A 26007-nucleotide genomic window follows, 5' to 3' on the forward strand; every position below is an offset into this window, starting at 1 on the left:
GAAATTGTCCTTGTTGTGGTTCCCTTACTTCTAATATAGGGGTTTTATTATTGGACATTATTGTGACCGAACCCATGATAGACTACTTACATATTCTCATAAAAGGAGAAATTAGGTCCAACGTAGTTCCGTTTACAATAGAAATGATTTGTTTTGGTTTTATTGGAGACCGAACCTTGTGATAGGTTTCCTACGTACTCTCATAGTAGGAGAAAATTAGGTCCGACGTATTTCATTTTACAAAAAGAAGTCAAATTAACCCTGCCGTGTAATGCCTTCCTCCTTTGGCCTTTTGTTTCTTGTTTCCAATGTCGTTACGTGTAACCCAAATCTTGATTGTTTGTTATCTTCACTTGATTTGCCTCTTTGACATCGTCACCACAAATATGTAATGACTATCATCTTTTCATATTCAACAATGAAACTCAATGGATCACTCATGTCTATCAGATCTTCACGCACCTCAATTATATTCACTATATGAGCTAGTAGGGTATTCGTCTTGGCTTTTAGGGCTGTGATGATCTTATCGTCGACGAGTTTTTGAATAACGCCTCTTAGTGAAAGCCAATAATTAGTCTCGTGCCCTTTAGTTAGCAATAATAGACATCAGAAGTGCATATAACAATTTCAAAATTAACTTCGTTGTTTATGTTGTCTCAAATTTTTATCTAGACATCACAAAATATTTTCATTAATATGTTCTCTAATTTCATTATATTTGTATTAATGAATACTTATATATGTAGTGTATTAATATGAACATGTGTAATTGAAGCACACAATATAAGTAATTAGTATATATCAATCATATCCATTTCATGCAAAGACAAACAAAAATGAAGGATGCGGCCACCTGCCGTTGCTCATCTCACTTAGCTGTAAAGCCCACAAGCAATTCGAATATTCCATGTCCATGCAAACATGAAACATGGCAACAAAACTGCATGCAATCATCATATAAATTCCCCATCTCTCTTCCCTAAATTCTCATCCAATACTCTCTCTGCCCACAGCCATGAACACTTCACTGCTCTCTCTCTCCTTCCTCCTCCTCATCTTCTTGGGCACTGTCTCCGCCAGGAGCAGGGGACAGTCTGAACATGGCTTTAGCCAAGAAGACCAGGCACAATGCCAACTTCAGAGGCTCAATGCCCAAGAACCCACCTTTACAATCCAGGCTGAAGCCGGCGAATCCAAGATCTGGAACTGGAAGGATGATCAGTTCCGCTGCGCAGGAGTTGTCGCCGCCAGGCATACTATTAACCCACGTGGACTCTTCTTGCCTTCTTACTCCAACGCCCCTCTCCTCATGTACATTGTCAAAGGTAGTGGAATGTCTGGAGTTTTGATGCCTGGATGCCCAGAAACATTCCAATCATCTCAGGAATCCCAGCAGGATGATGAGAAATCCACCAGATTCCACGACCAGCACCAGAAGACCCGACGATTCCGACAAGGAGACGTCATTGCCATCGGCGCCGGCTGGACCCACTGGTGCTACAACGATGGTAACGAAGATGTCGTTGCCATAGTCGTTGAGGATACCGGCAATAACCTAAATCAGCTCGACCAAAACCCACGCGTAAGACACACAGAATTTATTCTAGATAAAACTGAAAACTAATTATCATGAATCAATGTATGCAGAAATTCTTCCTTGCTGGAAACCCACAACAAGGATTCCAAGGGGCAGAACAACAAGGGAGAGAAAAATACTACCAGGCCCACCAAAAAGGTGAGAAGCAGAACGCCGGCAACGTCTTCTATGGAATCGAGGAGGAATTTCTGGTTCAGATTTTCGGAATCGACAGAGAGACAGCCAGGAAGCTTCGTGGAGAAGACGATAAAAGAGGTCACATTGTCCGGGTGGAACAGGGCTTTCAAGTCATCAGCCCACCCTCGAGGAGGGAGCAAGAAAGAAGAGAATATGGACCCGACAATGGCTTGGAAGAAACCTTTTGCTCTACCAAGTTGATCGAGAACATCAATGACCCTTCCCGCGCCGATATCTTCAACCCACAGGCCGGGAGATTTAATACACTAACCAGCTACGACTTACCCATTCTCAAATTCTTGAAAATGAGCGCAGAGAGAGGCGTTCTTTACAGGGTACGTAAGTATGTATACTATTTATTGAATCGGCTAAATGATAAATCTAACAATTTAATTGACTACAACAGAACGCCCTGGTGAGTCCTCACTATAAGTTAAACGCACACAGCATTCTATACTGTACGAGAGGAGAAGCGAAGATTCAGATAAGTGACCAGAGTGGCAGCTGCGTGTTCGATGAAGTGGTCCGTGAAGGACAGATGGTGGTGGTACCGCAGAACTTCGTGATTGTTAAACAAGCTGGTGAAGAGGGATTCGAATGGGTTGCCTTCAGGACTAATGACGTCGCCATGCAAGGAACACTAGCAGGACGGACGTCGGCGATTCGTGGGCTTCCGGCCGACGTGATTTCGGCTTCTTACCGTGTTTCAAGGGAACAAGCGATGAGGTTGAAGACCAACCGGGAGGGGACATTGATGTTTGAGTCTAGGTCCGGTTTGCAGAGAGTGACGGCGGCTTAAATCATACTTAAACTACCAAATAAATAAATATTATAATATAAAGCATTTTCAGTTTTAGCTCCCCTGTTTTCTGAGATTATATGTCATGAGTTAGATGATCAATAACACTTTGAGTAAGAATCTTACTTGTTTTTGTCTCTCAATCTAACTATTATAGACTAAATTAAAATTGAAAACCGACGTGATAGTCTCCTTTAACTTTAACTTAAAGCGTTTTCACTTAAAGCGTTTTCAGATTGTATGGTTGATAACGAAGAATGATGACACTATTGTATTAAATTTGGTGCAAATCTTTCAGCGATGCTCATTACAGGGGAGACATATGTGTTGTATGACCAGCATACCAAGGAAAGAAAAGAGAGTTAATCCAATTTAGATCAGATCCTATTTTCGGTCACATTAAAAGAGGAGATGCAATTGAGAAAGACAATACAATATATAATGATGCTTAATTTTTAAAGTGTCCGGATTGTCGGGTCGAGAACTGTGGTTAATTTGGATATATATGTGAGAGTAAATGGATACTTGAGTCGGATTGTGGGTTGACCCGCCAATAAACTTAAAACGGTTAAAAATAAAATTAAAAATGTTATTTGTATGTTTCGAACTTGCAACCTAACAAAACAAGTACAACCTTTAACCAAGTGTGATTGAGATGTGGTTGACCGATGTATAATAAGCCAATATCATTTGAAAGTGGTTAAATAAATATAAATCAAATATTTGATTGACTAAAGTGTGAGGTCACGATGTTAATTATTAAAAAATATGAATCAAATATTTGATTGACAAAATGAAAGTGTATAATCACGAGATGAGAGATTCATTCGGAAAAAAATATGTGATGAAACATGTGAAAAAATAAGTTATTTTACCGAAGTGAATAAAATGTAGAATGAGAGCGTTCTATTTTATATTTTAATATAAACATTGAATACATATTATTATATATTTTTTAATTTATTTTGTTTTTGTTTTTATTCTTATCCGTCGATAGAAATTTTTCTAGTTATATATAATGTTATCAATCAATTATAAACCATTTATTATACTATTTAGTTAGCAATTATAAAAGTTATGTAGATACTGTTTTGTTCCTTTCAAAAAATTTGAAGTGACAAAATATTTTCAATATTTTTTTAAATTAATTGATTTACATTCAATTTAAATAAATGAAGAGTTATTCAGTTTTAACGGTTAATCGATTAGAATAATTTGCTAATCCATATTCACAACTAGCAAGAAAAAAAATCTTCACAAGACAACAAAAATGGACATGAATAAGTAATAAAATATTTGTTCCAATGGTCTCATACTACATATGAAAATGCAACTTGCAAAGAGGTATATTCGATAACCATCCGCTTCAAATCAAAACGTATTCAGTTAGAATCGAACACATAACATTTTGGTTTTTAAGCCGACTCTTATCAGTGACCTACCTTCGTGACCTAAAACATATAATAATTAATTATAAAGAAAGACATTTAGTCTAACTCAAGTCATGTGCAGTCATTTAAAGGATCAATATATTATTTATTTTAAGTAGATAAAAGAAGATAGTTAATAACTTTTAAATTGTAATTAGAATACAACTGCAAAATATATATATATATATATATATATAATGATGCTTAATTTTTAAAGTGTCTGGATTGCCGGGGTCGAGACTTGTGGTTAATTTGAATATATGTGAGAGTAAATGGATACTTGGGTCGGATTGTGGTTGACCCGCCCATAAACGGTTAAAAATAAAATTAAAAATGTTATAGGTATGGTTCGAACTTGCAACCTAACAAAACAAGTACAACCTTTTAACCAACTAGACTAATAACACTTTATATTTTAAATTCAACCATAAATTTGATAAACGCGTGACATTTTAACAATATAAGTTCAACTTTTTAACTAACTAATTTATATATATATATAATGTACTTAATTTTTAAAGTGTCCTGATTGCCGGGTCGAGACTTGTGATTAATTTGGATATATGTGAGAGTAAATGGATACTTGGGTCGGATTGTGGGTTGACCCGCCCATAAAAATTTTACCGTAATATTTTTTTCACGATTTTTTATATTATTACTCATGCATTTACAAATGCACGAGATACATACTAATTGTATTTACTATGATATGAAATAACTAATTTATACTAGACAGTATTCTTCTTATCTGGGACTCCATTCTTTTCTTATCTATGGAATTCTATCAGTCTTATTTGACAATTGCTTCTAAATTGTTCATCTACAAAAGCAATATGAAGCATTCAAATCATTACAAAATTTTCTTACAAAATTTCTTACACATTTACCCCCTCCCAAAATTTTTGTTGTTTACTTTGTACTAAATCCCACTCGACTACTACTGCATCAAGTCCTGGGAGCGTAAATAGAAGAGTTAGCGTCGGGCTTAAGGTGTGAAAGGAGATGTTGCACATCTGGACGCAAACTCTCTAGCGCTCTTCCGAATAGAGTCAACACTTCAGGCCTCGGTTTGCTATTTGCCTGAACAGGTCCACTTTCCCCTTCGTAATGAATAATGTGATGACTAGTAAACAACCAAGAAAACAATGGCTTATTATTAGTTAGGCAAACCATCTTTCTTCACGATCTATCAGACAGTTTTTGGGTAAAAGAATGAATCTTACAGAAAGTCAATGATATCGGTTATAGCCGACGCATTAACAGGAGTTGATGGAGAGTTCTTCCCAAATACGTCCACTAAGACTCCAAGAAGCAAGGATAGAGTCTGCATGCAGATGACAGTAATGAATTAAAACATTTTTATTCTTATTTTTCTACCTATTATTATTGTTATTATTATTATGCACTAACACTATAAATACCTTATTGAAAAGAGCTTGTGAATCGATCAATCTTGGTAGCAAGGGAGAAATTATTCGAAAAACTATTCTCAACAGAGCAACAGATGTAACTGGCCTTAGATGCTTGATGATCAAATGCGAACCTTCTAACCATTCTAGCGGAAGGTTATAGAAGAACGCATGAAGCAAGCCTACAATGTTACCTACACTATCAAAAATATGCATAAGTCGTTAGACAAAAGCAATGTGGAAATTAAAATGAGGAATCAAACAAAAAGAGTTCAAAAGAAAAACAGACACGAGACCGACCAGGAAACGAAAAACAAAGGCCAGAAGCATTGACATTTGTTATTTATATTCCCTAAGGCCAATAGACCATTTGACGTAAGCCCACTTACAGAAGGGTGGGTATAATAAGGGTAAAATGGATAGGTTTAGGTTATGAAATGAATGACTAAAGAAATGTATGCTACCCCTTCCTTGTTCATCTATGTATCTCACCCCTTCTTCTAGGTCTCACCTCCTTTTATACTCTATTTTTCACCCTCTTATGATTGTCTATGTTACTATATGTTGTTGAGCTTTCACTGAACCATTACATACTCTTTTCAATGCGAATTTGACACGACAGGGTTGTTGGAATTCAATATGCTGAAAAATTAGTTGATGATTATATTTTCTTTATCTCTTCTCATCTCAAGTTTAACTCTCCCTAGTAGTTATGGTTCTCTCCTTACCTACATCATCTCAATTATATGAAATTAATCTATCGGTACCAGATCTATATGCATCACAAGCATTCCTAACCATACCAATATTCATCCGACCCACCTTAGTCTCGCTAAAGCCAATATTGTCACAACTTATTGCATTGAAGAAAGATTGTAAAGAACCCCTTTTAGCACCCCATCATTAAGACCCATAGGCAGTCTAATATATAGAACAACTAAAGGCACAAATTTGTAATGGGGTTTGATCTTTCTTGAGTATCCAATAATTATTAAAGAAAAATCTATTTCTAGGTTAACAACCTCATTGCAAACACTTTGAGTTTAAGCGGGGTCATGGCGGTGGGGTGTCATGCTAGCTCTCCTTTATTCAAAAAAAAAAACCCTCATTGCAAACACTCTTTCAACAGAATTTGTCATTCGGATGTGATCTCGTTTGAAACCACGGTATATTTGAACTTAGTTTGACACAAATCCAGATACACCTAAAAAAAGTGTCAACGACATAACAGCTCTTCCGGGCAGATGTATCTGATTGAGATGGGTGATGGCTTTAGAAATTCGTCTAGATGATGTCTACAAGCTATCTGAATGTTATGGTAGTAGGACGGTTGAATCATCGACTAGAGATGTTTGAAGGTAGCACGATTTCCAGTGTATCTGCCAGACACACCTTTTATACCAAACTTGAACTATTTCCAGTGTTTCCAAATAAGCAGGGGATGCATGCGTCTTGGAAAATCAAATGCCACTAAGTCTCTTTAAGCAAATGAAGAAATGTAGAAGTCTCTATAAGCAAATGAAGAAAATGTATAGATCGAGTAGCATACCAATTGTTGTTGATGTACTATCTTGAGCAGCCCATGAAGGATCTAGCAAAGCATGATCAACAGCAGAGTTCAACTCTCCCAATGACCTATTACCATCAGTGAGCCACCAACTTTTTTTTATTAGACGAGACACTTCTGCATAAAGTTGAACATGAAACTCTGGAGGAAGTTGAGCCAAAAGCAGTCCACCAGCTTGGATGATCAAGCAAGACAACTGCTGTCTTGTATAACCACTTCTAGAAACAAAGCTAGAACTCATTACACCCGAAACTGACCGGTTTGCACTCATGGAATCTGTACTCCCACCTGAAGGAGAAATCGGTAGGATGGAACCTGGTCCTGTTGGAGCTCCATGTAATCCATTTTTTGATTGGATCAGAATTGATTGTATATGAGACACAATATGAACAAGAGCCGATACAATTTGGGATGTGGGTACAGAAAGAGACAGAATTTCTATCACTGCTGTGTCCAGAACTAGCTGAGTATTTGTCCCCGGGTCTTGGATTTGGTAGAACTGTTTCTGGCCTTCATAACCATGAGCTGACGAAATCTTGTTATTTATTGCACGGGCCACATAACTCGAAGCATCACTCGTAAGTCCAGATTTCGATATATTATTGACAGAGGGAATGACATTATTCACAAGGCCTAAGAGAAGAGTTGTAAAGTAGTCGAACGGTGGGCAGATGGAACCATTAGACAAATTCACGTGCTGAGAAAATGACTCCGAAAATGGAATCTGATAGAAAGAAAACAATGTCAGATGATAACCAAGAGAAAAACAGAAATAGAGGAGTAAATGTTACCCTTTTAGGGTCCAGAATGTTCAGGATCCTGAGAATGAGTTTTGCAGGAAGATGACCATAAAAATAAGCAAGTATATCCCGAACAAACGTAAAATTGAAAGGGTAGTAACGAAGGAAAGTAGAATAAAGCTGTAGTATTCTATCAGCAGAGTCTGTAGCATCATTTTCTATGAGTCTGTAGATAATCAAGGGGAGAACTGGGAACAATCGTGCTGCAATATCATCAAAGAATGTAGGATACCTACAGAGAACCCAAAAAAAGAATTATATATTATTTAAAGCTAATGAAGTTTACAATAAGTAATGATTATAACGATGTTGATTATATTATTTGACTGGAAAAGTGCGAGGATAAATTGAAAATTGTGTTGTTAGGTAGTGAATAAATTGATTCAAAAGATCAAAAGGACTTGGTTTTTAAAGTTAAGGATTGGCTATAGAATTGCTTCAGGCAGATGAGCTGTCAGAATGAGATGGATGATAAGCTTCAAAAATTCGTCTTGAATAGATCTACAATCTATCAGAATTGCATGATAATCGGATTATCTGGACCAGCGTGACGTTTGAAGGTAGCAACGACTTCTTTTTGAAACATTTTTTTTCTTTTGTAAATGGTCCGGGTGTGATGACTTGAACTAATGATCATGAGGACGTGAGTTACTACAACACTCTACCAGTGACTTCATTTTGAAACACTCCTTTCTGGATGGAATATCATTTGAAAACGTGGTGTATTTGAACTTAGTCTCTCCCAAATCCAGATACACCTAAAAATTGAGAAGGAGATAGTATCTTATAGTTAGGAGGTATTACACTTCCTTCCATGATAAATTAGTTCCAAGAGCCTTTTCTACTTCAACTCGTTTGTAATTTCCTGCGTATAGCCAGTGTTCAGAAGGGCCACAATTAACTATGTAAGACTTGATCCTTTGTTGAAGCTCTTGTCTCTCAAGTAAATTAATCTGCCATCACAGAGTCCAATTTTAGAAAACGATTGTACAAGTTTCCTTGAACACAAGAGAAATTCCGTATAAATATCATGATGGAGAATGTTTTTTTTATCAGCTTCTATCACACTATTCAATGAAATAAGTCACTAAGAAAAATCAATGGAATGAATAAGACATGAAAGAGAACAGTTTGTATGCATTATTATAAGAAAGTAGGCATACAGCAATATGCAAAGCATGGGGGTCATCGTCGCGATCAATGAGTGCCAAAAGCAAGATGTCCAACAGAAGCAACTCACTGTTCCAAACAAAATATGCAAGGTTGTTTGATGTTTGCAGTAGAAGATCCTGTAGAGATGTATGCAATTAATTAATTAATCAAGAAAGGATAAAGAAAGACAAGTATGCTACCTTCAATGAATGGCCATTCTGTAGTTCTAATTGCATGTGATATAAGAGGACATCCACCATTGTGTATATGTTTGCTGTCACTTCTTCTGAAGAAATTTCTCTTAAAACTCGTACCTAGATTTGTATAATAAATAGAGAATGAATCAGCAATAACACAAATTCTACCAATTAAGGAATGTATATAGAAATTAGTGTGATGACTAAAGAACTACTGGAGAAATGGTAAAAGGAGATTTACAAGATTGGAATTGTTAATATTCTCAGGATGGCCACGCATTAAAACCCAGGCACCAGCACATAGGTATTGCCGATGTTGAGGAAAACTGTGTCCGATATAAGTCAAAACATAGGTGGGATCAGCTGATGGTGAAAGAAGCTGTTTGCACTGGTTTATCACAGTAGTTTCCACCTGCCAAATACATAACAGGGACAAGAAGTGTAAAGTAAAAACACATTCAGAGGGCCATTCTGTGTCAGTCAGTACAGATGTAAAGAAAGTGTCCTTGAACGATGGCATGTTTGGTTTTCCATAGTTTTTGATATCTAATTATTGTATGAAATTTCACTTTCACGTGAAATAGATAAAACTTTTCAAAAAATAATTATGCAAAGCTGCGCTGTAAGTCTTGGAGACTGTAGACATCAATCTTTTATCCTTCCCCTTTGCTTAGTGCACTTTACAGAAAGAAAACGTCTATTCTACCCATAAAGGTTTTGATGTCATCAAGATGATGTGGCTTCTTAATGCACCAGAGCCTGACCTTAACCTCTAAACAAAGTCCTTGATTCAGGTGGCTACACATTTTTATTTCTTGTCACTTGATAATTTATCATCCCAAGTACTATTAAGTTTTTTCATCATCTACCCATAAAGGAAGGCATTTATGAACAACCTAGCTTGAAATCAGAAGCAAATTGTATCATTTAAAAGTGCACTCTCAATAGATGCTCCTTAAAAGGACAAAAATCGGTCATCACAAATATTTGAGAACTTTACTAGCAGATGAATGCATAATGTAAAATAAGATACAAACCTGCTGCCAAGCATGGATTGACAGACCCCTTTTATCTATCCGTCCACTTAAGGCTTCACGAAGAATAGTTGGGAAATGCCTAAGTGTTTTCTCTGACCATGTATGCTGACAGTTTGCCAATATCTGCTCCAACATTGTTGGGAGATATAGAAGATGCTCCTGCTCTGCAATTCCACGTGTTTTGATGATGATGGCAAAGCTAGTTATAGTTATTCGATTCAAGGTCTCAGTGAATTCAGTAGGTCCCTGAAAAGAACAATGTTCATTTACACTTTTACTTCATATTAGCATACAAGTGAACAACAACCCCTTCAACTTATGAATTATGCACCTTCCCCTCCTTTTTCACAAAGAAAAACTCTCGAATAGATAGGATGAGATTCATGCACAAGTTCTCAACTAATCGGAAAATACGATGATCACCACGCTTTCCCTTCAGTAGAGAAACTAATTTGGTCAGCTCGTACAACAACGTCTTACTTTTGCCATTATACCTATAGCATAAAGCAGAAATGAAACTATTAAGGTTACCAAAAATAACTTGAACTTTAAAAATAGTGATATAAAGTGAAGGAACGACAAAAGAAGGCAACAATCTAACTAGAAAAAGTTCAAGTTGATTCCATGTAGAGGATTAGGGAGAATGCAATTTCTTATTTTCAGCCTGTCTTAGGATGAGGGATATCAACTATCTACAAGGTGACCAAGAATTCAGTCACCTGTATAGAGGAAGCAACCGGTAGTTCAGAATTTCAAGAATCAGAACTGTTGTTCCAGATTTGCTCTGCGGGGAGGGATTCTTTGAGAGATGCTGCAATGCATTTTGTTTTACATGTATTATGTCTATGCACATTAACAATTATACGTTCCTATTAAATTGTAAGGAACCCAAGAAAAACCTACACTTAATTGGTGACGGAACAAGGAATTTGGCATAAGAATTAACAATCTAGCATATGTTTCAACCGTCGCAATGCTTGGAATAACCTGCAATAAAATTTGAAGGTTCATTGATATCTCAAATTAATCTAACTTCCAAGTGATTCTATGAATTTGCAGAAGAAACTTACTCATCAACCCCAAACATGGAAGAAATAAGTAAAGTTTCATGATAATCAAATAAAATCTACATGAGAAACTTTGGGACTTGTTTAATGTGGATTTAATCACTTCTTCCATCAAATTATTCAAAACATTAACTAAAATATATTTACTTTATTCTGTACAATATTACATAGTAAGGAGATTTTGATCATTTAACACAAATAAACCAAATAATCTACTTTTTCATCAAACACATTTTTCTAAAAATAAGTTTATATTGAAGCTAGATCAAATAAGCCATTGATTCCACTGTTAGGCTTGTGCAGATGCATAATTAGCATCAAATTGGGTTGAAGAGCCTTTCTCTTGTGCATTACAACTCTATCTTCTTTTTACCTTCGAACACACAACAAGAAATTAGGAAATTAGGGATAATATTAGTTATTTAGGCAATTCAAACTGCAGATGCTTATATATGATCACCAAATTGAGAAAATTAAAAAGGTAATTAAGAGTAACAAGAAAGAAAGACTATATTCATGTTCCCTGATGTAGGCAAGTCAAAGTACATTAAGAGGTAGTTTGTCCCAAAACTTTTACTCATAGTCTAAATACCTAGCTCATTTTCATATGCTACTAAAGTTAAATAATTTTATCATAGGATATATGTAGAATTATCTCTCCATCTTCCTTGAAATTGGTGCAATTTACTTGCACTCAACATGTTGTTTTGTTTATACTCTCTCTACACATTACTTGTTGTTATTCCTAACTTTGATTAAACTTAATGTCCTTTATTTTTTTTTTAAATGTCAACTTTCATTCAATAAAAAAGCGCAAGAAGCGTTCAAAAGAAGAAAATTGGAGGAAGGAGAAAAAGAAAATAGAACAAAATAAAAGACAAAACAAGGGGCTAGATGCCGATATGGTCAAAAAAATTCTCATCCCTACAAAAACTTCTCTTCCGAATAGAGACAAACGCATGGAGCATAAACTCTTTAAATCTTTCGGTGTCGTAGCTCCTCTCTTGGAAGGTTCTTATGTTCCTTTCTTTCCAAATCGTCCACCACCAGATGAGGGGAATGAACTTCATATCACACATTTCTCATGTAAACTATAAGTCAATATCTGAATAAATAATCAATCTTCACTTTCAAGAGCTCAATATTCTACATGGTATCAGAGCATACTTTCCATCTTGAAGAAACCGATTCACAATTTTTCAGTTGATGGAGGAGAACTCAAATTATTCTATTATCGTATATTTTCTAAGTATTTTATCTCTACTTAATTAACCATACACACCCAAAATTTAAATATGTCACCCACTTTATCTATTCCTCATTTGTCCCTCTTTCACTTTAAAACTGCACTTTATTTCTTGGCCAAATCTATACGTCCTCGTCTGACAGACATAATATTTACAAAAATTATCACATCAGATTTCACTTTCGTCTAGTGACAATCCGGCTATTCAAAGACACTCGCTGTCATCAACATCCAGAGAAACTTTGGCGATTCAAAATCACTCGTTGTCATCAACATCCAGCGACACTCCGACGATTCAAAGTCACTCGTTGTCATCAACATTCAGCGACACTCCAGCGTTTCAAAGTCAATTTGCTGTCATCAACATCCATCGACACTCTGACGATTCAAAGTCACTCGCTGTCATCAACATTTCATCCATCGGCAACTTCCACTCCACTCTCATAACTGCCCAAGGCTCTTTCTTTTATGTAGCTGACATACTCACTAAAGCTCTTCCCAAGTCGGATTTTGAGGAACTATGTGCAAATTGGGAACTCTCAATACCAATTACCCAACTTGAGAAGAGTGTAGAATTATCTCTCCATCTTCTTTAAAATTGGTGCAATTTACTTTTACTCAACATGTTTGTTTATACTCTACACATTACTTGTTGTCAGTTCCTGGACTTTTATTACACTCAATATCCTTTATATATCACACATTTCTCATGTATACTAAAAGTCAATATCTGAACAAATTATCACTCTTCACTCTTAAGAGCTCAATATTCTACAATATATAACTTTTAACTTTCTCACATATAGTCCATTTTTTTGTCCGTAAGTTGAGTATAGAATATGAAAACATTGTTGATTTAGCTTGCTCTATCCCAAACAGTTTTATAATATGCATCCATACTCATTGTAGTACCTTTTGTGTTGGCCTATTAGGTCTAAATATCCATCGTATTCAATCTTTGATTATCCCTTCTCTTAGATTAGGCAGCATTACATACATTTGCCAACTTGGAAAGAATTCAAAATAGACAAGTCCCATAATTTTACATTAAATAAGAATTTATACAGGCATTTTTATTATAAGAATAAAAGTGAAAGAAAAATCTAAATGAAGTAGAGAAGATATGCATTACCTGTCCACCAAACATGGACTCTTCCAATTGAGCCGCTAATTTCATGCAAAGATTGATTGAGAGACCAGATAATAATGCCACCGGAGGGGGACTAACTTCCCGCATTACCATCATCTTCTCATTCGGCGACGAGTTTGCAGTTGGAAGCAGTTCTGAGATTCCGGCCGAAGTCAACCAACTCATCACAGTCTCATAAGCAGGCTGTTCCATGGTGTAGGACAAGACCCAAAACATCCCAACTGATTTGTTATCCAAATTCATGTAGTCTAACATGGGTTCCCCTGCAGTAAAGTAATTTTTTGCTTGACCATTTTCAAAATAAAAAGAAAGATATATAGTTTTTTAAAAAGGTCAATTTTCCATTAAAAAAAGTTTAAAAAAAAAGGGAGAGAGGAACTAGAATATTAAAGAGAGACAAAAACAGAATAAAGAACTTCAAATGCCAATAAGATCGAAGAATTCTTATCCCGTACAAGTCCTTTTCGAATTGAAGCGAACACGTGCAACATGAATCTTTTGAGTAGTTCAAATCCATAGTTTTTTCCGTCAAAGACTCTTATATATATTTCTTTCCAGATCATCACCACATAATCAGAGGGATTAATTTTTAGTCGTACGCAATGTTGTTATCAGAATTCCAATCAATCCATTTAATCAAAATGTCAGCTTATTGGGTGGAGCATCCCATTGGAAATGACAGATGTAAGGATATTCTACACGAGAGCCCACATATTCTTGGCAAGGTCACAATGTGTAAGAAAAATGTGGTCGATGAATTCTTCACAAACAAACTACTAGCCAAATGAAATTTTTCTGTTTCAGTTTGGCAAATGTCAAGACTCCTCCATGGATAGCTTCCAAGCCAAAGAACGAAATTCTCGCTGGCATTTTTACTTTTCACACCTCCTTCAAAGGGAATAGGGATGGAGCTCTTTGGATGACGCATGGTAGATATAGTTAGTCTTGAAATCGGGGAACCAGTTAGAGTGAAATTATCCTCCGTCCATTGATGGATCGAAAATGATTAAGAGCATCCAAGAGGCATGTCCATCTCCCATCCTTGTTAAGGGATAGTCGTCTATTAAAGGTGATCCTTCATCAATGAGATTAGAGGTGAGCTTGAAACAATCCGCCACTTAGCATCCTTCCTTCTAGAATCTCAATAATATCTATAGCTTAAAAGCAAAAAGAGGTGGATATCCTCAGTCTCTCTGAGGTCCTAGGTTTAAGTCTATGCTTAAACTAGTTAAGTATGTTTGTAGTCTAAGTGCTCAACTTGCGGGCATTAGTCGCATTTCGAGAGAGAAGCGAAACTCAACGTTCTCAAAAAAAGAAATGTCCCAAATGGAGTCCACAATTTTCCGCTTTGGTGCTACGGCTCATTCCAAAAATTATTTTTCTTTTCATTGTCCACCGTGAGTGTGAGGGGGTGAAGTTTCTCTAAAGTTTTAGTGATACGTCCCCAACCCCAAAAACTTCTATCCCTAAACATTCTCCCTTAGAGAGACATTCATTCGTTATCCGGGTACTTAACAATGATTGTTTTCTTCTAGTGGCTGACATTGTCGTTGTAAAACCTCAACCAACACTTACAAAAGAGATATGTGTTGGAAAGGGAAAAGTCATGGACTCCAAGCCCTCCGTCAACGATGTTAAGTTTTGTCGTGTCCCATCTCACCAAGTGAGTGACACTAGATGAGCTGCCCCCAAGGAGTCCATTATGTTGGTCACCGATGTAGGGAGGAGGGACATAGTTAATGGGGGATTATGGTGCGAGAATTCTGGATTATGATCAATATATGCCTTTTTAGATAGAAGTTTGCTCTTTCAAATAGCTAAATGGTTCATTTTTTCAATGACAGGGTTCCAAATTTTCATGCAACTGATCTTGGCGCCAAGAGGGAAGTGAGGTACAATTTGATTCTAAACCTCATAATGTTGGCCAATGACTGAGCGTTAGGAACATCAAGATGTTCAGACTTGTCTTTATTTATTTTCAACCCTTAGCACGCCTAAAAAGGATAAGGACCTTCCGGAGAGAATGAATGTTGTCCGATGTGGGCCCATCGACAAAATAAATAGGTCAGATGTGTAATCGGGCCTCCTCATTAACACGTGAAAAGGCTAGTATCGATTACACCCTCAGCCTCAGCCTCAGCCTCAGCCTCAGCCTCAGCCTCAGCCTCAGCCTCAGCCTCAGCCTCAGCCTCAGCCTCAGCCTCAGCCTCAGCCTCAGCCTCAGCCTCAGCCTCAGCCTCAGCCTCAGCCTCAGCCTCAGCCTCAGCCTCAGCCTCAGCCTCAGCCTCAGCCTCAGCCTCAGCCTCAGCCTCAGCCTCAGCCTCAGCCTCAGCCTAAGCCTAAGCCTAAGCCTAAGCCTAAGCCTAAGCCTAAGCCTAAGCCTAAGCCTAAGCCTAAGCCTAAGCCTAAGCCTAAGCCTAAGCCTAAGCCTAAGCCTAAGCCTAAGCCTAAGCCTAAGCCTAACCCTAAACCCTAACCCTAACCCTAAGCCTAACCCTAACCCTAACCCTAACCCTAACCCTAACCCTAACCCTCTATGAAAAAATAAACCATTAATATTTGAAATGACAATTATAAAAATATACAGGCTCAAGAGATGTAAGATTTGAAGATATCAGTCCCCTTTTCTCTTTCTATATCAAATATTACAAGTACATTTAAAACTCAAGAAATTTAAGATTTGAGGATATGAGTCACCTTTTCTCTTTCTATATCAAATAGTACAAGCCACACAACTCCATTTCCTGTGGCTAATGCCCATATCAATTCTCTCTTATTTTTTATAAGCAGTAACTTGTCATTGAACAACAGTATTTTTCTACACAATCTTCCAGCTGAAATGAAAGCTAGACTAACTCTAACTCTAACAAATAATAAATCATGAGTATTTGAAATGACAATTATAAAAATATAATATAAAGGCTCAAGAGATTTAAGATTTGAGGATATCAGTCCCCTTTTCTCTTTCTATATCAAATATTCTACACTTAAAACTCAAGAGACTTAAGATTTGAGGATACGAGTCACTTTTTCTCTTTCTATATCAAATAGTACAAGCTACACTTAAACTTCATTACTTGTGGCTAATGCCCATATCAATTCTTAAAGCTCTTATTTTTTATCAGCATTACTTGTCATTGAACAGCAGTCTTTTTCTACACAATCTGCCAAGCTGAAATGAAAGCTAGAACAAAAATGATAAAAAGAAACCAAGGAAAGTGATATATCCATGAGATCATAGACAAAAGTTGGGTTCAACTTCTATATGAGGGGAGTCCTACATTAATTATTCTTTAATTAAGAAGAGGAAACAACCATATAGAGAGGTAAGAAAAAATGATGAAATGCAAGAGGAAAAAGTATAGAAATTATAAATGAATATTCCTCACTTTTGTTTGTTTTCCTCCACCATTCATCAATCTGTTTCCCTTTATGAAGATGCTCATTGATGGAAAAATCTCTGGTTTGTGCATTCATTGCCCAAATACGTAAATTCAGACAACTGCTTATAAAGTCAAGCAGGATATTTTGGGGAATATTAGGATCTGCAGTCCTATCTCCGTTAAGGAAAGACATAATCTTCTGTGTTGTCTCCACCTAGAAGCAATATAATGGCCATTAATTATAGTGATAATTAAATAGCAGTTACAAAAAGTACATGACAACATCAATAAAATCAAGAACAGTAACAAAATCAACTTCACAACATAATGTCATTATACAATATTCCACAAGATCTCCAAGTACAAACAAATTCAAGTCATGCAGGTTCTTTCTATAAAAGGTTTACCATCAAATTAAAGTATTTAGACTCCCTACTCATTTTGTTCCATTTTATTGACCGAGTATGGCTTGGATGTCAACAAACAAACCGCAAACAAAAAACTACCATGATAGATATGGTGCATAATAAGTCTGCACCTAAACTAAAACCATAAAAACAAATAGAAGCTTCATACTAATGCGTATATAATTTAAATAACGCAAATATAAAAAAGAAAATAGTGATTTTATTAATTGACCACGAATGAAGATGAGAAAATTCAATAGTTATAGCCAACATTGGGGAGAAGAAGAGATAACCAGAATGAAAGATCAAACTAAGAGAATCCAGTCTTTAAGACTAAAACTAATCAACACCTTTAATCTAATTTTAATGTATATTTATATAATTACATATTTGGGTTATTTGAATATTTATTTATGGGCTTATAACTAGAGTATTATGGCCTTATTATTTAATGGTTGACTAATCCCTAATTAATAATCCATCATCTCTCAACCCAAATAACCTTTTACATCTATTTTCCTTTATTTCTTTTTCAGTACAACATGCATTCATATTGGTTGCCCTAGGAGTATTTTTCCTTAAATTCTTTTTCAGTGCAGCATGCATTCAGATTAGTGTGTTATTCGTAGCATAATATCCTCATCATTTTCTCACGAGGCTTGTGACTTGTCAACTTTTTCTCTCGCTTACTACATGATGTTTAATTTGAAAAAATGTTGTGAATCCAATAAGTGTGCCTCTCCCTCAAAAGAAAGGGTAGCTTCTAGAGAAAGGGTAGTCTATTATTACTGGAATTCCAATCACTGGTGGTTTTGCTTGAGGCCTCTTTTTGATTACCTTATCTACTTTAAGACACTCCATCAGCTTCTCTTGATAATGTCAATCATATAGAACATCCAACTCTATAAGGGTGTTCATATGGGTCTGTCCCAAGCCCATGTCACACCTCATATGAGATTTTAACTAATTGAAGCACCCCAAGTTCCATGTTCTGGTGAGATTTCACTGCCTTCTTCTAAGTCATCCATATGTGACTACTCAACATCAACACAAACAAAGCAAATAGCTTTCACTATTTTTGAGTCATTTGTCTTTTGTACAATGTCCTCCTTGGTTGAGAGAAATAACATTGTTGCTTCCTTCTTTAGAGATAAGTCTGTTGGTTCCATCATAACTTCCACTGAAAGGAGCTTGCTTATTCACTGCGCTCCTTATTCACTGCTTCAGCTAGGACATATACATTGAAGTCAGGTGGTTGTGCAACACTATCATGATTGCGAGCAATGTCTCTTCTTCCTGCAATGGCCCCATTGATAACAATGGATGTCTAGTCAGTTTTGGCATTAAAATTAGACAAGGCTCTTTTTCAAGTAAGTTTCTGCATATTTGACTTGACTCATTTTCTTCCATATCTTGGACAACCTCAACGAATGTTTTTTCTAATTTTTCTTCTTTTGTCGATAATAACTCTATCTTATTTGATAGATTTAAAAGGTTGTCGTTGGCTAAAGAATCTAGGATAGACAGTATCTTAGTCGAATTTGGCAACGTTGAACAATGTTCTTCACTTAATTTTCAGAATATCTAACTCGGCTTCTTTTCATCCTTCATTTCATTGACAACATGACTCTTCATTGCAAATTGTAATTCCTTAACATATGTCTTCTTTTATAGAAAAATACATCATTAGGTTGTGGTCGCTTATAACCCATCAAGGTTATCGATGTCTTACTAATAACTTGTGACCGTCCCATGTTGACAGACAATAAAGAATCACCAAGTGCACAATTTATTTTTCTTTCTTTAAGTAAGTTTCTGATCAACAACTCATTTCCCTTTTCATCTTCCTTCTTTTTGATAACCTTCTTTTCGAGCGGATGTATGATTTCTCTACTTTCATGGCAATGATTTGTTAATACATCTTTTTAACTCTGTCCAGTTAAACACAATACCTGACTTCTTCGACTGTTGTAGGAAACTATCTATGCGCGAGCTTGGGGTGTTTTCAACTTGAAAGAATGGTTGACTCTATTTATCCACCCATCTACATCGTCCCCTTTGAAGCTAGGAATTTGTTTTTCTCAACGAGTTTTGTAATAGAGTGCCTCTTTACCATTTTGCCTATAATTACTGCTTCATTCTTGTCTTACTAGTTCTTGGAGCATTTTCTTCATTCTTGCATCTTTTCATACACCCTCACATTCATATCTTGAATTAATTTATGTTCTTTCCAATAGTTCTTGAACGAGAATTATAACAATAGAAAAGGTGCCCAGAATCTCAACTTGTTAAATGCCAAAATCGCTGCTTTAAAACTGCCAGAATCGTTGCTCTAGTATGTCAGAATTGCAGCTTCAGATACCAGTGATGAGTATAGAATTTACAGAACACAAATATAAAAGAAACTAGTTACTTTATTGATTGACCCGAATGGGAATAAGAATATTCAATAGTTATGACCATAATTAGGGAGAAGAAGAGATGACTAAAATTGAATATCATACTAACAGAATTCAGCTTTAAGACTAAAACTAATCAACACCTCTAATCTAAAGATACCAGTGATGAGCATAGAATTTAAAGAACACAAAAATAAAAATGGTGACTTTATTGATTGATCCCGAATGGGAATGAGAAAATTCAATAGTTACGACCATAATTAGGGAGAAGAAGAGATAACCAAAATTGGATATAAGACTAACATAATCCAGTCTTTAAGACTAAAATTAGTGAACACCTCTAATTTAATTCTATTGTCTATTTATACAATTACAGAGTTATTTGAATATTTTTTATGGGCTTATAACTAGAGTTGGGCCTTATTATTTAATGGTTGACAGTTGACTAATTTATAATAAAAAACCCATCAGCTCTTAACCCAAATAACTTTACACCTCTATTGTTTCTTATTCCTTCTTCAGTGTTGCATGCATTTAGATTAGTTTTTCCTAGTTTCCCTTTCTTAATATCAAATATATGCATTTAGATTAGTTTTCACTAGTTTTCCTCTCCTCGTATCACATACCTTTCTTGAATCAGTATTCAGAGCATTCGTCACAAGCTCGAGCCTTATAATTAGAACAAGTAGCCATGCAACATGGTTGGAACGAAGAATACCCTGTTCATTCTCTGCAAAGCGTAATGCTAATTTGTCGACAAAATCAACAAAATCAATGCACCCATTCTTTATAAGAAAGTAGAAAGTATCCGAAAAAATAAGCCATTCCTGCCAACAGTTTATTTCTGCACAAAAAAATTATAATAAGATGAAAGAAGGAAATACTTGTGCTAGAGGTCATATGAAGTAAGGTGAAACCAACATCAAACATCAGAACATCGACAAAAAAACTAAGTCTTTTCCAGTTGACCATAGCAACAAAAAGGGAAATGATTGTCAAGAACCAAAAATTGGTGATTAAAAAAGAAACCCAAAAAGAAAATGACAAACAAGGTGATGATGGGATTTATGAAACAATTGTGAGTCTAATCTAATATTTTTCCGTGTAAAAAAATTGTGAGGTTAACAAATGAGATAGTGAAAAATAACTATGGAAATGAATAGGCATCATTACATCATATTGTATTTAAGTTGAAAATTAATAACATTTAGAAGAGTCAACAAATTAAAATGCCAACAAAATAAGGTCTCCAGTAAATCCAACAATTCATCACCAAGAAATTTGAGAAATACAACTCTTATTATGTATAATGTATTACTGATATAAAATGAGATGATACTGATTCTTTAAACTTCTTAAACAACAATGGGCTAAAGAATGTGTGTTCCAAAACTAATTAAGATCAATTTAGCCCAAATAGTTATATAATGCAATGGGTATCTACCTGAATTTGTCAACTTCAACAGTTCAACAATCCTATCAATTATTGCCTCACAAAGCATTTCAGAAGTAAAAACAGCACCGGAAATGGGCACTTGAGCATGAGTTCTATGAAATGCAACAACCACTCTCTTCCACCAATCAGCAGAAGGACTCATGCGAAGAGCATGTCGAAGACAGCGCAAAGGTCTCTCCCAGTCGAGGGTTCCCCGTTGAATAGAAGCGGCAAGGTCCTACAAGGAAAACAAAGTGACTCTTCTTGCTTTAATATGTTTTCTATAAATAAAATGTTCAAGGTTATTGTTTCAAGCTTCACCATGTGCAACAGAAAATGTCTTTATATTAACTAGACTTTTGAAATGTTCATCAAATCCTTAATACTTCATGTTACATTGTTATTCTAGCATTGAACCATAAAACTAAAATGCATCTAAGGTGACACATAATCTGAATGTAGCTACAAAATGATATGAACTTTAAAGCATAAGTCCAACACAGAGGATAATATGCAGTATCCACCATTTTCTATAATATAGTGTAATATAAAGCGGTAAATTCAAGTGGTCTTTTGATGATTATGCACATGCATTAAACCATATTATACACTAGCTCAAATGATTCCTAACACATTATTATATGTCTAGTTATCCTTTTCGTTTATAATTTTCACAATATGAACAACTGATTGGTTGTTTGGTAGAGACTATGATTGTCAGATTTATGTATTTTCTTATGTTAATAAATGTACAATATTAAATTAAAAAGGCAACAAAAAAGTTTCTCAATGACATATTACTGAAACATTAAAATAAATCAATTAAATGATCTTATTTCATAGAAGTAATTCTAAATTAAATCCAATATCACTTGAAATGATACAAGACAACTTCTGCATGCTAGTAGGTGCTTCCTTTGCATGAGAAGCGTGGACATGTGGGCTCTGCTGCAGAACATTCTCAACTTCCATTGGGACGTGCCGCTCAAAGTCGACGATTTTTGGGATAAATGAATTATATTGGGATCTAGCAATAACATCGCTAAAGAAAAAAAATAAAGGAACAGAAGAATTTTTCAAGGGAAAAGCTACGAAATTGAAAGAATCAAAAAGACTTTTGATTCAATTCGGAAAAAGGGGTTGTGTATGATGGAAATTTTGTATCTTATCGGCATCTACATTTTTGTGTTCTTGTTTCCTTGTTTTGGGTTTTCCCTTCCCCCAACCCCGTTTTTGTAATGTTTGAATGCTCCTTACATTCCTTTTTGATTAATGAAAGTTAACTTTTTTCAAAACAACTTTTGCATTGCTTCAACCTACCACTCAGTCATTCATCATTCATCAGAACTACAGTCATGAAGATAACAACTAAACCCTTGAATGGATATGTGGGCCAAAAGAGTAAAAACAAAATCCACCTTTGAATATTGTGGTCTTCAAGGTTTGCAACATTCACAATATCAATATCAATATCTGAATAATTAAAGTCAACTAATCTCATAAGGAATGTATCAAATTGCAGATTCATTTGAAATCAACATATATGGAATACATAGAATACATACCTTGTCAAAGGTCAAATATGCCAAATATTTGTTATTCAAGAAATATGTTACCAATTAAAAGGATAAGTTACTTATTTGACTTTAATTGTAATTATCTAATTCCTTAAATATAAATGGAAGGTAGTGTAAATATATATTGACAAATGAACATCTATTGTATTTAAGAAGAATGAGAAGCTTGTTTGCAGTAGTCCTTATGTTTTTATCTATAGCTTCTATTATCTTCTTAGCTGTGTTCATATGTTTCAAATTCTTTGTCTAACTACAGTCATTTTTCCTATTTATATCTTGATGAAGTAGCATAGCGTACCTCCCCATGCAATGGTTCTCCCAGAACACTAGGATATGTGATGGGCGAAAATCGCATATTAGTCACAACTTCACCAGACATATTAATCTGAAATTGAAACCTTGGCGTTGCAAATGTTGGGCAATGAAGATGTTGATCTAACATTTGCATGTGTGTAGCCATCATATCTCTCCTTCTATGAATCTCTAGAATAAGAGTGAATAGTGATTCATCCTCTGGTATGTTTACAAGGAACTGCAATCCACTGCGTAGCAGTTCATAAAATGGAACACGACATTCATCATCCTCGACTAATAGCCAAATAATGTCTAAACAGCTATGAAGCCATCCAGTGAGGGCTTTGTTAAGTTTCAACACTTTTTCACCAATGACATCATCTACTCCTTGTTGCCTCTGGTCCCAATTGACCAACCAGTTCAACATATGGTTCAAAATTTCAGCATGACTCGCCGGCTTTAAATTGGACTGCAGACCAGTTAAAATGATCTTGCAGCACAACTGACGTAAGTTGCTGATGGATTGTTGAGCATCAGACAACTTCATTGGGGTCAGAATTGCACAAGATGATGGTTCATTTGCTGATTGATCAGGAGATCCAACTCCTTGCACCATATGCATAGGAGATGTAGGATTTGCTTGCTGAAATTTTGATGTGGCATTTAATGTGCTTGAATGTGGAAGCATTCCAGACTGGGGCATGGCAGCTGTAGATTGACTTCCTTGCCCAATTGACATATTTGTTGATGAAACTGAAGAAAGAAGTGACGGCAAAATGGTATCCCAATTTATGTAGCCTACGGAACATAAACTATGTAAAGCAAATAGAAGAAACTCTGCTTGAGGTACATGACTACTGCGCTGAATAAGTAAAGAAATAAGGACTGATTCAGTCATGTTTTGCAACTGCTCCTTTTCCTGAAACATAACACCAAAACATTAACAACCCCATTCAGTCTCATTAAAACTCTCGTATAGTCTAAATTTTAAGGCTCACAGGGAACTTGTTCTGAAGCTGTTGAAAATCCAAAAGAAATTGCTCATTTGGAGGTGGGAGGTCCCTGTTAAGAGCAGTTACACGTCTCTGTGTTTTGTTCCTGGAGATTAATGTTATCATTTAGTCCAAAACTATAATCAAATTCTTAAAATGTGATCAGTTTACGACACAACAAATACTCGCAGTTCCACTAAAGAATGAAACCGTAAAAAATATTGATAAAACATACAGTGAGTAGAAACGGAGGAATGGAACCATATAAAGAAGCCCATCAGAACTCACCTTGAGAGCTCATGCATAATAATGTTAGATGTTCTAGTAATCGATTAGAAAAACAAGAACAGATGCAGGAGTCATGTAGGTTATTTTATAAACATGATACTAGAGAAGATCATTATGAAGTATATGATCCATTAAATATTGAAACAATCATTCTATAGAGAAACTCAACAGCAAAAATAACACATCCATGTTGAGCTCAATTATGCAGCAAGAAGTAAGAAGTATATGATCCACTCTCAAATCAACTTTATGTGAAGCTATGTAGTGCATTTCACGATCTGATTTTCCAATAAAAAGAAAACCCACGTTCCACATAAGTTGCATGCAAAGAATACAAAAACAGAACATAAAAAAAGCTCAACTTTCAACAACTTGAAATGTTCCCGAAAACATACGGAGGTTCTCGGATAGAATCATCGGGTTTCTGACGGGTAGACGGAGTAGTCCTCTGTGAAAATAACATTTTCTTTTGATCAGAGACATGGGAAGGAGATAATGTATTCGGAATTAGGGAAGAAATGTAATAAAGTGGATGAAATTTGTGACTTACTCCCAAGTAGAGGTTGAAGAGATCAGTAATAGCTGCTCTGGCGGGATGGAGCTGGTGAGCTCTTGAGGCTCTTTGTTGCTGGTTCCGGTCCATATTCTGCTACTGCCCTTCGGCTTCTTCTTCTTCTTCTTCTTCGTGCCGTCGCCGTCGCCGGAGCCGTAAGTGTCCCTCTAATAAATTGAACAATAAAGCTAACCGCAAGACAGGTATAATAGTCCAAACTGAACTTTAACATGTTTGGGCCGGGTAAATTGTCATTTATTTACTTTGTACCGGATGTTCTCTCGTACGGACCATCTTGTAATAAACATATATCATATGTATAAAAAAATTAAAAATTTGACTTTTTAAAAAATATAATTCATCTGTTTTCTTTAGTGAATTTTAAATAGTTAGTAAATATTCTATCTAATTAAAAATTATTATTTTAATTAATAAATATTATTTTCGTTTCATATAATTATTGTCTATGTGAAAAAAGTTTATTAATATAAATTAATTAAAATTTATGACATGTTACTAGTATAAAAATGGTAATTGAGCGGATATCGGAGTGGACTTGTCAATAATCGTCACATTTTAGTTTTGAGGGAAAAAATTATTATCATTAACGTCGATCTGTTTTTTTAGAATCTCGGCAGACAACTTTTATACCATAATTTATAGTGGTAAAATTATATAAAATAATATTTTTAAATAGTGATTATATAAATTTTATATTATTATAAAAAAAAATAATTTTTTTTATAAAATATGAATAATAAATAAATATATTAATGATTTAATATATTTGATTATGTTTATTAGTGTTTAGGTGGAGAATACAAATATCATTTTCCTAACTCTCAACTACTAGTCATACTAGGGGAACCACTCCAAATAGGGTAATTCAAATCGAAAACTGCAGAAAAATTATAAATGACATTTTTAAAGATATTGATCATAAAAAAAATAGGTTTTTTTTATTATATTACATAATGTTCCTATTAAAATAACTATTCCTTAGTCACGTGTTAAATGAAATATGACATCAATAAATCAATAAAATTAA

The 26007-nt window shown here is 35.3% G+C and overlaps 3 protein-coding genes across 3 annotated transcripts; 2 read left to right on the top strand and 1 right to left on the bottom strand.

Annotated features, from left to right (window-relative positions):
• The first annotated feature begins 1018 nt into the window (after positions 1-1018).
• Positions 1019-1627, top strand: LOC124909806 (11S globulin seed storage protein Ana o 2.0101-like). The gene has a single exon (XM_047450443.1). The coding sequence runs from the start codon at positions 1019-1021 to the stop codon at positions 1625-1627; it is 609 nt and encodes a 202-aa protein (XP_047306399.1).
• A 5-nt stretch (positions 1628-1632) lies between these two features.
• On the top strand, positions 1633-2576 carry LOC124909807 (13S globulin basic chain-like). The gene is made up of 2 exons (XM_047450444.1): positions 1633-2112; positions 2184-2576. Exons 1-2 carry the CDS (start codon positions 1633-1635, stop codon positions 2574-2576), a joined length of 873 nt encoding a protein of 290 aa, XP_047306400.1.
• Positions 2577-4897: 2321 nt separating this feature from the next.
• On the bottom strand, positions 4898-25051 carry LOC124944676 (mediator of RNA polymerase II transcription subunit 23-like). The gene is made up of 21 exons (XM_047484998.1): positions 24957-25051; positions 24802-24854; positions 24125-24224; positions 23131-24045; positions 21265-21493; positions 20447-20664; positions 17021-17228; positions 13614-13894; positions 11072-11155; positions 10888-10979; positions 10500-10662; positions 10169-10414; positions 9373-9543; positions 9135-9248; positions 8946-9071; positions 8587-8735; positions 7774-8014; positions 6965-7706; positions 5428-5609; positions 5230-5330; positions 4898-5129 (listed from the first exon to the last, which is right to left on the bottom strand). The coding sequence occupies exons 1-21, from the start codon at positions 25047-25049 to the stop codon at positions 4952-4954; spliced, it is 4686 nt and encodes a 1561-aa protein (XP_047340954.1). The 5' UTR covers positions 25050-25051; the 3' UTR covers positions 4898-4951.
• Positions 25052-26007: the final 956 nt, after the last annotated feature.

The sequence above is a fragment of the Impatiens glandulifera genome, chromosome 7 (assembly GCF_907164915.1).
Source record: "Impatiens glandulifera chromosome 7, dImpGla2.1, whole genome shotgun sequence".
Lineage (NCBI taxonomy): Eukaryota > Viridiplantae > Streptophyta > Magnoliopsida > Ericales > Balsaminaceae > Impatiens > Impatiens glandulifera.

Excerpts from the sequence above, each read along its gene's own strand:
- LOC124909807 (XM_047450444.1), top strand. The coding sequence starts at position 1,633 with ATGAATCAATGTATGCAGAAATTCTTCCTTGCTGGAAACCCACAACAA. Across the intron at positions 2,113-2,183 it reads AGAGAGGCGTTCTTTACAGG|AACGCCCTGGTGAGTCCTCA; the intron begins GTACGTAAGTAT and ends TGACTACAACAG.
- LOC124909806 (XM_047450443.1), top strand. The coding sequence starts at position 1,019 with ATGAACACTTCACTGCTCTCTCTCTCCTTCCTCCTCCTCATCTTCTTG.
- LOC124944676 (XM_047484998.1), bottom strand. The coding sequence starts at position 25,049 with ATGGACCGGAACCAGCAACAAAGAGCCTCAAGAGCTCACCAGCTCCAT. Across the intron at positions 11,156-13,613 it reads AGTCCATGTTTGGTGGACAG|GTTATTCCAAGCATTGCGAC; the intron begins GTAATGCATATC and ends ATTTTATTGCAG. Across the intron at positions 10,415-10,499 it reads TTGTGAAAAAGGAGGGGAAG|GGACCTACTGAATTCACTGA; the intron begins GTGCATAATTCA and ends TGTTCTTTTCAG.